We start from the raw sequence: 14,376 nt of genomic DNA, 5'->3' as shown, positions 1-14,376 counted from the left end.
GAGTCAGTTGAAGTTGCTTGTCTGGTGTAAGATGAGCCTTCTCGGCCATTGTGTCCAAGCTGGCACCCAGAAATGTCATTTTTTGTGAGGGTACTAGTTTTGACTTCTTTTCGTTTACTGTGTACCCCAGACAATTTAGCAGATGCTTCACAAAAGCCGGATGATGTAAGAGAATGTCTTTTCTTTCTGCTTGGATGAGGCAGTCGTCCAGGTATGGATATATTTGAATTCCTCTTTGTCTGCAGTATGCAATTACTGGTGCCAGGCATTTTGTGAAAACTCTGGGCGCAGCAGATAAGCCAAAGGGCAGTGCAGAGAATTGATAATGGGTTGAACCTGCAATGAAACGGAGGTATCTTCTGCAACTTTGTCTGATAGGGACATGCAGGTATGCCTCCTTGAGGTCCAACGTTACCAGCCATGCTTCCTTGCCCAACATGGGAAGTAGCTGCTGTAGTGTTAGCATCTTGAATTTGGGAACTTGTAAGTGTTTAGAGTTGAAAGGTCCAGAATTGGTCTCCAAGCATTGTCCTTTCTGGGTACTAGAAAGAGCCTATAGTAAAATCCTTGGCCTTGCTCTTGAGTTGGTACCCGCTGAATGTCTCTCATGGTCATGAGAGCTGTAATTTGTTTTTGAGCCTCTGCCCTTTGATTTTGTGGCAGGTTTGGCATTCCTCTTTTCACTGGCAAAGTGTAAAAGTGGAATCTGTATCCTCGTAAAATTATGTCTAGGACCCATTTGTCCTTTGTGACCATGTGCCAGTTGTCTGCAAAAAGTGTTAGTTTTCCCCCCAAGGGGGCTGACAAAAGAGCTTTGTTTGGCCAGCTGAGGTGCAAGTCATTGAGTTTGCCTTCTGGTGGGTTGAGACCTGTCTTCTCCTCCCTTCTGGGTTGGAGTGCCCCATTGGCGAGGTTTATACTGGGCTTGTGGTTGTCCTCTGCCCCTTGGTCACCTGTATTTACCCCTCTGAGGTCTGTCAGTGGCTGGAAAGGACCAATTTTATGTTGGCCAGTTTCTGCTGAAGCGAGGGGTTTGTACTTGTAGGAAATCTTTGACTGTCTGCATTGATTTCGCCTTATCTTACATTTTCTTTAAAACTTCTGCTTTAACTCCAAAAAGAACATCCTGCTGTAAGGGAGCATCTAGTAGTTTTGCTTTAACATGATCAGGCAAACTTTGTTCCTTCAACCAAGCATGCCTACGTATAACTGATCCAGTGACAGCTGCTCTGCAGGAGGCCTCTAAAGAATCAAACCCACATTGTAAGGTATGTTTAACCACCTGCTCGGTGGCGTGCAACAAATCCTGTACTTCTTTCAATTCAGATTGCTGAGGGAGGGAGGTTATCTTTTGTTTTAACTGAGAAATCAGAAATTGCTGATACTTAAGCATATGAAATTGACAATTTAGTGCTCTCACAGCTAATGTGGCTGAGGTGTAAACCTTTCCCCCCCACCTGTCTAGTGCTCTTGAATCCCTTTCAGAAGGTACTGGGTTTTTAGCCATGGAAGCCTTAGCCCCCTTGGGACCCAGGGAGATGTCTCTGGGTCAGCTACTGGGCTTTTGTAAAGAAATGTGTGGGAATCAGGAACTCTGTAGTAACTGTCAGGCTTGGCCGGGGCAGGAGGTAGAGAGAGTCTGGGTTGAAACTGGATTCTAAATAGACATCATCCACAATGTCCAAAACAGGAGGGATGGCTAGAGGTCTGTGTTGGGGGAGTAAAAGAAACTCTCCGAGCCTTTTCTTGGAATCAGAATAATCCTGACCTTCCCAGTGAAAATGTTCCCTCATAGTGTGTAAAGTTTCCCCAAAAGAGTAGTCTTCAGGAGGAGAAGCTGAGGGAATAGAATCCTCAGCATCAGAATCTTCATAAGGAGAGAAGGAATAGTCTTGGTCCTCATAGGAATCCGAAGAAATAGACAGTTGCTCAGAGGAAGCAGAATCTTCCTCTTGTCTAGGCCTTTTGTCAGGAGGAGGCTGAGAACCCCTGATAAGAGAAATCAAATATTCAGCCATTTTCAGCATCTGTTTCTTAGGCATAGGGCCTTGAACAGGAGACTGAAGTGTAGTCTTTTTTGATTTAGGAGTCTTCAACTTGGAAAACATTTTGACTGTAAGAGTCGTCGGTCTGAATATGCCTTCAGAAACCGATGGCGTTTCTGAAGCACCGACGTCCTTGGAAGGTAAATCGTCAGAAGGGCCTGAAGTAAAAGGCTGTGTCGGCCTAGTACATTCCGTCAAAATATCCGTAGTGGTCTCGGGTTCCAGAACTGCGGTAGTCAGGGGCTGCGTCGGAGCCTCACTGATAACCGGAGACCGGATCAACCAAGGCCTGGGAATCGGGCTTAGGCCTGGGCTGTCGGTCCTTGTCCCTGTGCTTTTTGTGCACGCCGGTAGTCGGTAGCTCCAACGGCATGTTATAGTTAAATTTCCTACCAAAAAAGTGTCGTGCGAAATCAGATCGTCTTTTAATAGTACGCTTATTAAACCTAGCACAAAAACGACAAGAAGTGACGTCATGATCAGGGCCTAGGCAAGGTATACAATAAGAATGAAAATCCTTATGAGGTATTTGCTTCCCACAAGAAATACAATTGTTAACTTTTTCTGACATCAGTCTGAGGCAAGAAAAGTTTCCCCAACGGGGTACTTAGCTTTATAGAAGACTTCGGTCTGAAATTCGAATTCGACAATCTCAGGAGTTGGCCGACCGGCACTTGCGAACTGCTTCTGCTTCGGGCACCGTGCGGCAAGAAAGACTGAAGAAAATGTCGTTGGTTGCAGTATATGTACCCCTGGCGCACTGACGTCAGGGATGAGGCGACAGCAACCGACGTCGGACCAAGACTTTGGAAATCCAGCCGACTGCGGGACCGCCTGACGTCAGGATAACCTAAGTGTGATGACTGCAGCAGGGTAACACGATGAACATCAAACATGATACACTATTAAAAAAAAAAAAAAAAAAAAAAAAGTTAAGGCGCTAATAATATTCAGGAGGAGGAATGAGGTTACAGGAAAGGGAGGAAACCAAACATTTTTTGTAATATTTGAGAAAATGAAAATTGTTAAAAAGAAAACCTGTACTCTGTACTGCATGACAATACTGCAAACGGTTTTCTTTTCTAATGAATGTATGTAAACTCGTTACAATTCAAAATGTTATGATTTAATAAATATTAAAATCTCTCTTTTCATACTTACATTGAATTGCTACCTAAAAGTGTTAACAAACACTCATAAAAACAACTATAACTTGCTTTCTCTTGAGGATATATGGGCTATAGCCTTCAACATACACTTCCCTAGACCCGAATACAGCCTGCTAATAACTGCTCTGCTTTCCACTTGGAATACTGCATTCACTCAATCTGCAGAGAAAAAAGAAGCCTAAGATTTATTAATCTAGCTTGCAACGCAGTGCGCAAATGTACTGCACTACACTCAAATGGCTTTCTGTAACAGCAAGGTTTATACAACTGCTTAACATATTCACCCTTAAAACTCATCCTGAATGATACAGTCTCCCTCTCCAAAACAATCTGTATTTCAGAAACCATACTTAGGCTCTCAAAAATAATGACAGTATCCAGTTGCTCAGGCCTCCTTTCACACTTGTAAAACAGCTTCCTCCAAAATTGCTGCATCTATGTGGAATAATATCCCAGAAAATATAAGAAAGCCTGAAAATTTACAAACTTCCAAGAAAACCATCAAGGCCCACATTTTCGAATGCAACAAATAACAGCTGCTTCAGAGACTCAAGTTAATGGTCACATGTACCAACCACATTCCATGTTCCTCTCCAATATGTCACACTTTCTTTTGTGTTGATGTAACAACTTTTTTGGGGGGGGACTTGAAGTATGACTCTGTGAATGCAAGTTTATATGCTAATTTTGGCAATGCTGTGTTACAAGATTCCACTTTGTGGTAATACCCACAACAATTAAACATCTGCTTTATCAACCAATGTTTACTACTCCTGTTCACAAAGTGTTTGATGCACATTTTTAACATTGTATTAAACACTTCAGACTCTCTAACCTGTTTTAGGAGAATTAAGATTATTAAACTGCTACGCCCCCGAACTCTGTGTATAGTAGCTTGCCTGGTCTTCCTCAGCCTTCTATGACGAAATGAAAAGATTTAGTTTACAGCCTGGACTGACTGCTATTTTATGGTTTCTGATAACTTTGCATCAACTTCTGCACTCCAGACTATTACCATCTGCATGCCTGTTTTAGCACTGACACACAACTGCTTGATCATCCATTCTCACTTTAAAACAATTTGCACCATTATGTAAAACTATTATTCAAGCATTTGTTCACTTTCGTGCTGAGTGTAATTTTGTCTTTATATGTTAACTGTCTTTGCCCGTGCAGCCCAGGCCATGGCTACAAAGGGCCCTCAATCCAATTCACTAACCAGGGTTAACAAACAATAAATAAATATCTGAATCAAGCCACGCTGTTCTGGAATGAGGCCAAAGGCAGAGCTGGATCATTCTGCATTACAATTTACATCAAGTACAAAATATACAAGCCAGTGTGCTTTTAATTAAGTTTTGCTTGTCTTTTCAGCTTTTCCCGGTTAGGGGTCGCCACAGCGGAACTCCGGTCCGCTAATGATTGGCAGTAGATTTTTATGGTGCCGAGTTGCCAGCCCAATGCCCAACCTTCAGTGAAGGCACGCCCATTCACGCATGTCTTTCGGAGGCCACTCGACCTTGGGGAGGACATGCAGACTCCACACAGAAGGCACTCCAGCCGAGAATCGAACAGGAGAACCTCTTGCTGTGAGGCAACAATGCCACCACTGTACCACCAAAAACATGTAAAACACTGAAAAGCCCAATTCAGACAACTTCAATACATATGCATACATAGAAAACACAACAAACAGTCCTGGATAAGGAGCCCTCTCAGATCCAATATCAAAAGTCAAAAAACAGATAGGGCTCACCACGGCTAATAAAAACTCTTTTATTCCTGCAGTGCAAGTAGGCGCTTTCGCGTTCTGTCAACGCTTCATCAGACTTCAAAACAGTTACATTTCAAAAAAACATTCTTAAATATGGACACCAATACAAAGCACCCAATCAGCATCATCATAGCATCATCACATGTTTAAATCACTTAAAAAATAAAGGCATACATCATAAAATATATCTCTATCATAATACACATAATGTGCCTTCCTAAAACATAAAAACAAACATAACATTTCAACAAACATATATATATATATATATATATATATATATATATATATATATATATAAACTATATCAATAAAAATAGCAGAATCAAGGAAATTCAAAAAATCAATGTTTATAAGGACGTGCTGCTAGAAAAGGTTTTAAACTAACCTTCTCATTAAGCCCTCGTCCTCTATATGCCTGGAATCTGATGATCCATCTATTCTCACATTCTTCCGTTTGATTTTTTATATTCCCTAATCTTTTCGTTCTTTTCATTAACTGTAGTACACTGAACTTAAAAGAGTGTGATGTCCCTACACTTAATATGTGTCTAGCTAAGGCATTGTGATCATCCTCCTTGTTGATGGCATATACATGTTCCCTCACACATTCCCTGAGACTTCTGTTCGTCTGACCTACATAAAAACACGAACATGCCTGGCAAACAGCCAGATAGACTAAATCTCTGACTTACAATCAGCATAGAAGTCAAAATTAAAAGAATTTCCCGTATCTGGGTGTATAAAGACATTATTTCCTGACATATATGTGCATTGATGACACCCTCTACAGGGAAATGTACCCTTCCTATTTGATATAGTCACTCCCTTGTCATTGTCCTCATAACAAAGTAACCTCTTCAGAGATTTCATATTCCTATAACTGAACCTAGGTTTATTGCCTACTATTTCAGAAATAGTATCATCAGTAGTAAGGATACTCCAGTTCTTATTTATAATATCCTTTATTTTCATATTCTTATTGGAATAAGGAATTATAATCCTATTAATAGCTGTATGATGTCCTCTGTTAACTTCAGCGGTATCACAGCCTTGGTGTCTATATAAATATGGTTTGCCCTTGCCTCTCCTCATCGAGTCGGTATTACTATAGATGTTCTCTACTTCTTTCTCATTATAACCTCTTGCTAAGAGATTGCAGACTAGCATCCCCTGTTTACAATTAAAAACCTCATCTTCTGTAGTCAAACGAGAGACTCGCAGGGTCTGGCTCTCTACTATATTACCATAAATATGTTGTGGATGCATGCTACTACGATGTAGAATACCATTCCTCCAACAAGATTTCCTGTATATTTCTGAATGTACCACCCCATTTCTCTTTGATATCTGTACATCTAGGAAATCAATCACATCATTAGAGAATTTATGTTCAAAACTCAAGAAATTTGTCGTACCATTTATATATTCAATGAATTCAGTTAACCCATCCATAGTCCCATCCCATACAAAAAACACATCGTCCACAAAACGCCTGTAGAACTTGATGTTGTTAGCATAGTTCATGTTGGATGTGACATATGTATTCTCCCAGTATGCCAACACAAGGTTGGCATATGAGTTGGCACAAGGGGTGCCCATTGCAACCCCTTTTCTTTGTAGGTAATAGTTGTCATTATACACAAATACATTATTATTAAGTACCAAATCAAGTAGCATACTGATTTTAATAACCAGATCCCTGTGCACTCCTTTCTCGATAAGGTATAACCTTAGATATTCCATCCCTACATCATTAGGTATGGTAGTAAACAAAGATACCACATCTATTGTGACCAACAACTCATCATCAGTTGTATTGTGTGCAGAAAGATATGCACCATAATCCTCCAAAAACTGTTGTGTATCCTTAAGTATAGTTGTTGTGTCATTAACTATCGGTCTAAGATGTTTCTCAATATATATGGATGCCGGCTCCATAAGCCACCCCCCCACCAGAAACAATGGGTCTCATTGGTGGGCAGACCAAAGTTTTGTGGATCTTGGGGAGTCCTCTAAATGAAGGAACCAATGGTGAATCAACCAACAAATATTTATATAGTTCATCATCTATCACACCACATAATAATAAGTCATATAATTCTGCATGCACATTCTTAATTAATCTATCTAATGATAAATTATTGAGCATAGAATATGTGTTAACATCATTTAGCATGTTCTTCACAGTATTGGAGTACATAACGTAGTCTAAAACCACAATTGCACCCCCCTTATCTGCCCGTCTAATCACAATATTATCATTGTCCTGTCGCCCTTTAATAGATGTAAATTCATCAAAGGACAAGTTATAAAACTCAGATCTAGTACGAGACTGATACAGTTCAAAGATATCAAACTCCTCTTTTTATACATACAATCCAGGAAATGATGTCATCTAATTGAACATTCAACATTAAAATTATTAAACCTTAATGTAAACTCATCAGGCAATTGTAAATACATATGTAAAATGTATATACTACTTCTATATACTATATTAGTTAATGCAGTGTGTCAGTACCTCTTTTCTAAAAAACACATATATATATATATATATATATATATATATATATATATATATGTATACATTTTTAAAATTACATTTTTTTGTTATTCAATAATGATATGAACATAAATATTAGATAATGTATATACTTAATCATATACTAAAAACTTCTCATTACATTAACAGATGAACACTATTTACATTATATTAATTATCTAAATTAATGCAGTCTAAATTGTGCCCTAAAATTAAAACTAAAAATAAAAATGAAACTAAAACACATGGGGGCTTGACCGATGTTACTTCTACCCTAAAAACTTCCACCCACTACTACTGTGTACTAAAATTTTACTTGTCAATTAAAAAACATTTTAAATTGATTGTCTCATTTAGACCAGGTGGTAAGTCTGCCCCAAACAAAAGCTGCCATAATGCTTCTCTTTGTTCTAGTCTATTATTTAAATCTCCACTAAACATTCCTTGATCTATCTGGTCTAAAATGAAGAATTCAAACTTCTTAAAATTGTCACACTCTTAGAGCATGTCTAGCTAAAGCATTACTTTTGTCCTTTTTCTTTATGGCTAGACCATGTTCATATACTCTCCGTTTCAAGACTCTTTTGGTCTTCCCAATATAATAACTTTCGCAAGTAGAACAACTTGCCAAATATACCACAAATTGACTATTAAAATTGTAGTATCTGGCCGCCCAAAAGGTTCTTCCTAGATGTTTGATTTTTACAAAAGACGTATTACTAACAAACCTACATTGCTTGCAATTGTTGCAAGCATAAGTTCCTTTTTTGTTAATAACCATTCTACCTTTAATCTCTTCTAAATTAGATGTTCTCTCCAGGATGAGTTTGATATTAGTGACCATCTTGTAAGTAAATTTAGGTGATGGACCCAAACATGTAACCAGTTCCTTGTTCCCCAAAATGATGTTCCAATTTTTCTCTATAATGTTCTTAATTGACCACATTTCATTTGTTATGGGGAGCGGAAAAGCACTGAGGAAATCCTGCTGTACAATTACAACTTTCTCTTTAACAATAGCAGGTGCCCCAACCATGACTTCCTCTGATGACAAAATAGGCTTAGCCACCCCATTCCTGAGTTTTGTTACTTCCTTCTCTAAAATTACCAACCAATTGGTATCATAACCTCTTTGAAAAAACATGTGTCTTAAAGATACCAATTCCTCAAAGTAAACATTATCGTCAGAGGTGAGTCTACTTAGCCTTATCATCTGCCCTTTTATGACTCCCTTTTTCATATGTTCTGGGTGGAGGCTGTCTCTATATAAGTATTGATTAACAAAGCAGGACTTCCTAAAAATTCTGCTTTGTATCTTACCATCTACCCCATCTCTAGTGAGAGTTAGATCTAAAAAGTTTATTTGTGTACCAAAACCACCTATTTTGAAAAATAAAAATGTGGTAGTCTTGTTTAAATCATCCACCATGTTTGTAAACTCACTTCTCTCTCCTTCCCAAATGAAAAACAAGTCATCTATGTATCTACAATAAAATGAAACTTTATCAAAACTTGGATGTGTTTTAAGAAAATTTTGCTCCCAGTTGGCCATCACAATATTGGCAAATGCCGGTGCAACTCTTGACCCCATGGCCACTCCAGAAACTTGTTTATACAAATTCTTATTGAACTTAAAAATATTGTTCTCTAATATTGTTTGCATGAGAGTACAAACTGTGTTGATCCTTTCACCTTGAAGGTTGGTCTTACAAGAAAGATATTCTCTCATGTATTCCAATCCTTCCTCCTGGTTGATGGAAGTGTAGAGACTCCTTACATCTAGAGTTGCAAATGCTGCATCTTGACTTATTGTGTAATAATTCTAACAGATGCCAAGAGTCTCTTAGATAAAATTCCGAACTCTGGGCTATAGGGTTAAGAATGTGATCCAACCATATAGAGATATTTTCTGTCTTCGAATTTCTAGCAGAAACAATAGGTCTAAAACATAGTCCTTCTTCACTGTTTTGTACCTTTGGAATCCCAAAGAAACTGGCCATGTTAGGATTTTCAGCAACCAAAAAATCATAATCTTTTTGGTCAATCTCTCCCTGACAAAACATGTCGAATAACAATGTGTCAATGTTCCTAAAACCCAAGAAATTTGTCGTACCATTTATATATTCAATTAATTCAGTTAACCCATCCATAGTCCCATCCCCTACAAAAAACACATCGTCCACAAAACGCCTGTAGAACTTGATGTTGTTAGCATAGTTCATGTTGGATGTGACATATGTATTCTCCCAGTATGCCAACTCGTATGCCAAATCGACAAATTTCTTGAGTTTTGAACATAAATGCTCTAATGATGTGACTGATTTCCTAGATGTACAGATATCAAAGAGAAATGGGGTGGTACATTCAGAAATATACAGGAAATCTTGCTGGAGGAATGGTATTCTACATCGTAGTAGCATGCATCCACAACATATTTATGGTAATATAGTAGAGAGCCAGACCCTGCGAGTCTCTCGTTTGACTACAGAAGATGAGGTTTTTAATTTTAAACGGGGGATGCTAGTCGGCAATCTCTTAGCAAGAGGTTATAATGAGAAAGAAGTAGAAAACATCTATAGTAATACCGACTCGATGAGGAGAGGCAAGGGCAAACCATATTTATATAGACTCCAAGGCTGTGATACCGCTGAAGTTAACAGAGGACATCATACAGCTATTAATAGGATTATAATTCCTTATTCCAATAAGAATATGAAGATAAAGGATATTATAAATAAGAACTGGAGTATCCTTACTACTGATGATACTATTTCTGAAATAGTAGGCAATAAACCTAGGTTCAGTTATAGGAATATGAAATCTCTGAAGAGGTTACTTTGTTATGAGGACAATGACAAGGGAGTGACTATATCAAATAGGAAGGGTACATTTCCCTGTAGAGGGTGTCATCAATGCACATATATGTCAGGAAATAATGTCTTTATACACCCAGATATGGGAAATTCTTTTAATTTTGACTTCTATGCTGATTGTAAGTCAAGAGATTTAGTCTATCTGGCTGTTTGCCAGGCATGTTCGTGTTTTTATGTAGGTAAGACGAACAGAAGTCTCAGGGAACGTGTGAGGGAACATGTATATGCCATCAACAAGGAGGATGACCACAATGCCTTAGCGAGACACATATTAAGTGTAGGGACATCACACTCTTTTAAGTTCAGTGTACTACAGTTAATGAAAAGAACGAAAAGATTAGGGAATATAAAAAATCAAACGGAAGAATGTGAGAATAGATGGATCATCAGATTACAGGCATATAGAGGACGAGGGCTTAATAAGAAGGTTAGTTTAAAACCTTTTCTAGCAGCACGTCCTTATAAACATTGATTTTTTTGAATTTCCTTGATTCTGCTATTTTTATTGATATAGTTTATATATATATATATATTTGTTGAAATGTTATGTTTGTTTTTATGTTTTAGGAAGGCACATTATGTTTATTATGATAGAGATATATTTTATGATGTATGCCTTTATTTAAGTGATTTAAACATGTGATGATGCTATGATGATGCTGATTGGGTGCTTTGTATTGGTGTCCATATTTAAGAATGTTTTTTTGAAATGTAACTGTTTTGAAGTCTGATGAAGCGTTGAGAGAACGCGAAAGCGCTTACTTGCACTGCAGGAATAAAAGAGTTTTTATTAGCCGTGGTGAGCCCTATCTGTTTTTTGACATATGCATACATGCTGATGTCTATGTTTCAGTTTACTGTCTTGCATATTTTGCCAGATGCAAACACACACTGCTTACTTGGTCTTTAAGTTACAGAAAGAGGAGATAAACATGCATTCCAAGCGACTTTTAAAAGTGTATGTTAAGACGTGAAAACTTCACAGTTCATAAGTAGTTACTTGGCTTCCAGTCCAAGGGACAACTGAAGAGCCTGCCCCAGATTCCTAGTTGCCACCAAATACTGTCTGGTTAAGTGACTTGCTCAAGGTTACACAACAGTCAAATGAAGGTAGAGTATATCAAATCCTTTATCACACGAAGTACAACTCATAACCTTAACCCTCTGCTCCAACGGCCAGATATTAATAACAAAGCTCTTATTAGGTGTGTTACATCTTCTACATACATATAACTTGCTCATTAAAGACAATGACACATTTTATCATTAAATGTCCTAATATTTAATGAAATCCTCCCCAAGCTGGCTAAAATGAAGTTCAACTACAATACTTCATCTAACAGTATGCATTTCAGTAAATTAGATGTAGTGGTTACGCACAGCCTAAGTACAGCTTGGAATATGCAAACCATGGAGCTAAGGGGTATTTACTCTCCCTTTCTCCAAGGTGGAGTGACCACAAATTTAAAATAATTGAAGGTACAGCTCCCAATAGTAGAGGGTGCAAAGGGTCCTGTCTCCATCAAAACACTTTTCTAAAGTTTATTTTTGTTGCCTAAACTGAAGTTGGTTTTCAAAATCATTTTCTGATTAAATACATTTACATGAGGTTTCAGTAAGACTAGCTTCTATTTAATGTCATGCATTCTGTGGATCCCTGCAGTATTAACAAAATATGACAACTTGCAACTAACAAACATCCTTACACTGAATCTGTGTCTTTATCTTTCCATATTCTCCCAGTTATTCCAAATGGCTTCCTCTTTCGTGGCTTCAGACCTGAAAAGATAAAGTAATGAAATTATAAAAGTACACACGATACAAAAAATACGCAAAGTGATCACATGAATCTGTAGTTTGGCAACTATGGTTCTTAAAATGCAATACGAAAGAATGGGCACCCACTACAGCCTATACAAAGCAGTTTATTCAAAGGTGAACTAGTAAGCTCCATGTTAAAAAGTCATTTTGCTTTAATTATCAGTGTATTCATTGATACAAAACAAATGAGAATGCCTGGCATTACCAGCATACCACTGAGACGGCCCTCTGCAGTGAGTATATCACTTGGGTCCTTCCTTGTGCACGCACAAATGGCTCTTCTTAAAAAGATCAAGCTCCCACACAAAGGTCACAGGTATCTTCTGATCGCATATGGTATATTTGGAGGCACAATCATCACAACCATTTCTACTCCTTATTTAAAACAAGGTCTATGATATATGGGGCTTACAGGATTAACGCTTATGAGCCAATCACAAGAAGTTACATGCCATTGACTACATTTATCAGTCTAAATTTCAAAGTAGTTTGAATATGTACTTTACAGAGGCTATAATGCACATACATTGACTCTCTTATTCACGCACCAGCCAAACACCACACATCATTCAGAAATGCCAAAGCAGCTGCAAGAAATGAAATAATGTATCTACAGAACTAAAATATATTTGCCTTCAAGATTTTGGGTTTGAAAGTACAAAGGTGTCACTCACATTGGAAGATATCGCTTCACTGCAAATCCCCAGAAATTTTGTGTTGCAAGTAACCTAAACTGAAAACTGGAAGCTTTGAATGTGAGTGGATTACAAGCCTGAAAAGGTACAGCACGTAACACTTCTACATGACACTCAGGAAAAAGTCAAAAAAGTACTGAATTCTTAAAACAGCAGCATGGTGTGTGTGTGTGTGTGTGTGTGTGTGTGTGTGTGTGTGTGTGTGTGTGTGTGTGTGTGTGTGTGTGGTCAGGGCTTAGTGTTGCTCTGCTGCTCTTCATTTAATGAGCTCTGACTCTGCTTTTAATGGGCTTTGACAACAGAGCCAGAATTTTGGATTGGCCACGTCTATATTCATGTTCCGTGGTGTCGCTGAAGGTTCAGTTTCATTCATTGATATTTTCCTTTTGGCCTATTCTTAGACACCTCCTGCCTCTGCTGTTAATGCATCAATTTCATTAAAATGTCAAATATTAAGACTTCTTGACATTACAGATTTATGCACTATTATTATGCTTCTCATCTTTTTTATTGCTATTTCATCCCTTTTAAGGAGTCCTTGTTTGGCTAACAATTATTTACTGGGGTTGGCTATGTTCATTTTAATTTTTCTCAATATTCAGGTGCAAAAAAATAAATTCTGACTTTCTTGATTACACGATCAGACACTGTTTTGATCTGATCTGGTGGTTTGACAGCTTTTTTTGTAAAACTGTTCCATAGCACTTGTGTCTGTTTTTATCAGCCAAGTCTAATATCAGGTTTGTCTTAATGACTTTGCTTAGTCCTTACTAGCTTATTTTAGTCTGTTTAAATTACTTGGGCAGAATATATTTTCGTTACTAACAGAACATTCCTCCATGGCTACATCATATTACCTATTTTACTCTAATTGCCCAAGTTGTCTTTTTAATTCTGGCTTTTTTTTTCTTTAAGACGTAAATTACCCAGTGACTTTGTTTACTTTATGGCACAAGCATGCAAGTATGCTATTTTAAGCATTTCTCCCAAATAACACCAGCTTTTCTTTTGGCAGGGGTGGGGTGGAGTTGTTGCATGGCAGTACAGAGCCAGACTGATGTTCCTGGACTTAAACAGTTTTATGTCAGTGCACTTGAGATTAGGTATGTGTACTGCTGTTCAAGTCGTCGTGATTACTTTGCTTGCTTCTTCTTTCCCGTGAATGTGGCTATCCAGATTAGGTATGGAGAACCAGAAATGGATCAATTTATATTCTGGCCTGATAAAGACTTACTTTTAGAACATATACAAATAAACATACACATTTCTGGAATTTAGAGGGGAGTATATGTCTGCATTGTTTAATGGTGCTGGTTATTTGCGTGGCACTTCTACTTAATTAGAGAAGAATTTTGGAGACCTGTATTCATACACCAGATTCACATCCTACAATCTGTTTATCTACTACCCTATCAGTTTTTCTATCCATATTAATTATGAAGTGGCAGTGTTCA

General features: G+C 37.9%; 1 protein-coding gene across 2 annotated transcripts in view; it reads right to left on the bottom strand.

The window, feature by feature from the left end:
- The window catches only part of FCHO2 (FCH and mu domain containing endocytic adaptor 2), a 4,043,518-nt gene that overhangs the window by 2,810,310 nt on the left and 1,218,832 nt on the right, over nt 1-14,376 (bottom strand). For both annotated transcript variants that reach the window (XM_044063938.1, XM_044063939.1), the window contains exon 10: nt 12,113-12,185. In XM_044063938.1, coding sequence (XP_043919873.1) covers nt 12,113-12,185 — 73 coding nt within the window. The remainder of the gene's footprint in view (nt 1-12,112; nt 12,186-14,376) is intronic.

This window comes from Protopterus annectens, chromosome 2.part2 (assembly GCF_019279795.1).
Source record: "Protopterus annectens isolate FY-2018-M chromosome 2.part2, PAN1.0, whole genome shotgun sequence".
Lineage (NCBI taxonomy): Eukaryota > Metazoa > Chordata > Ceratodontiformes > Protopteridae > Protopterus > Protopterus annectens.
This window is presented reverse-complemented; position numbering and strand designations above follow the sequence as displayed.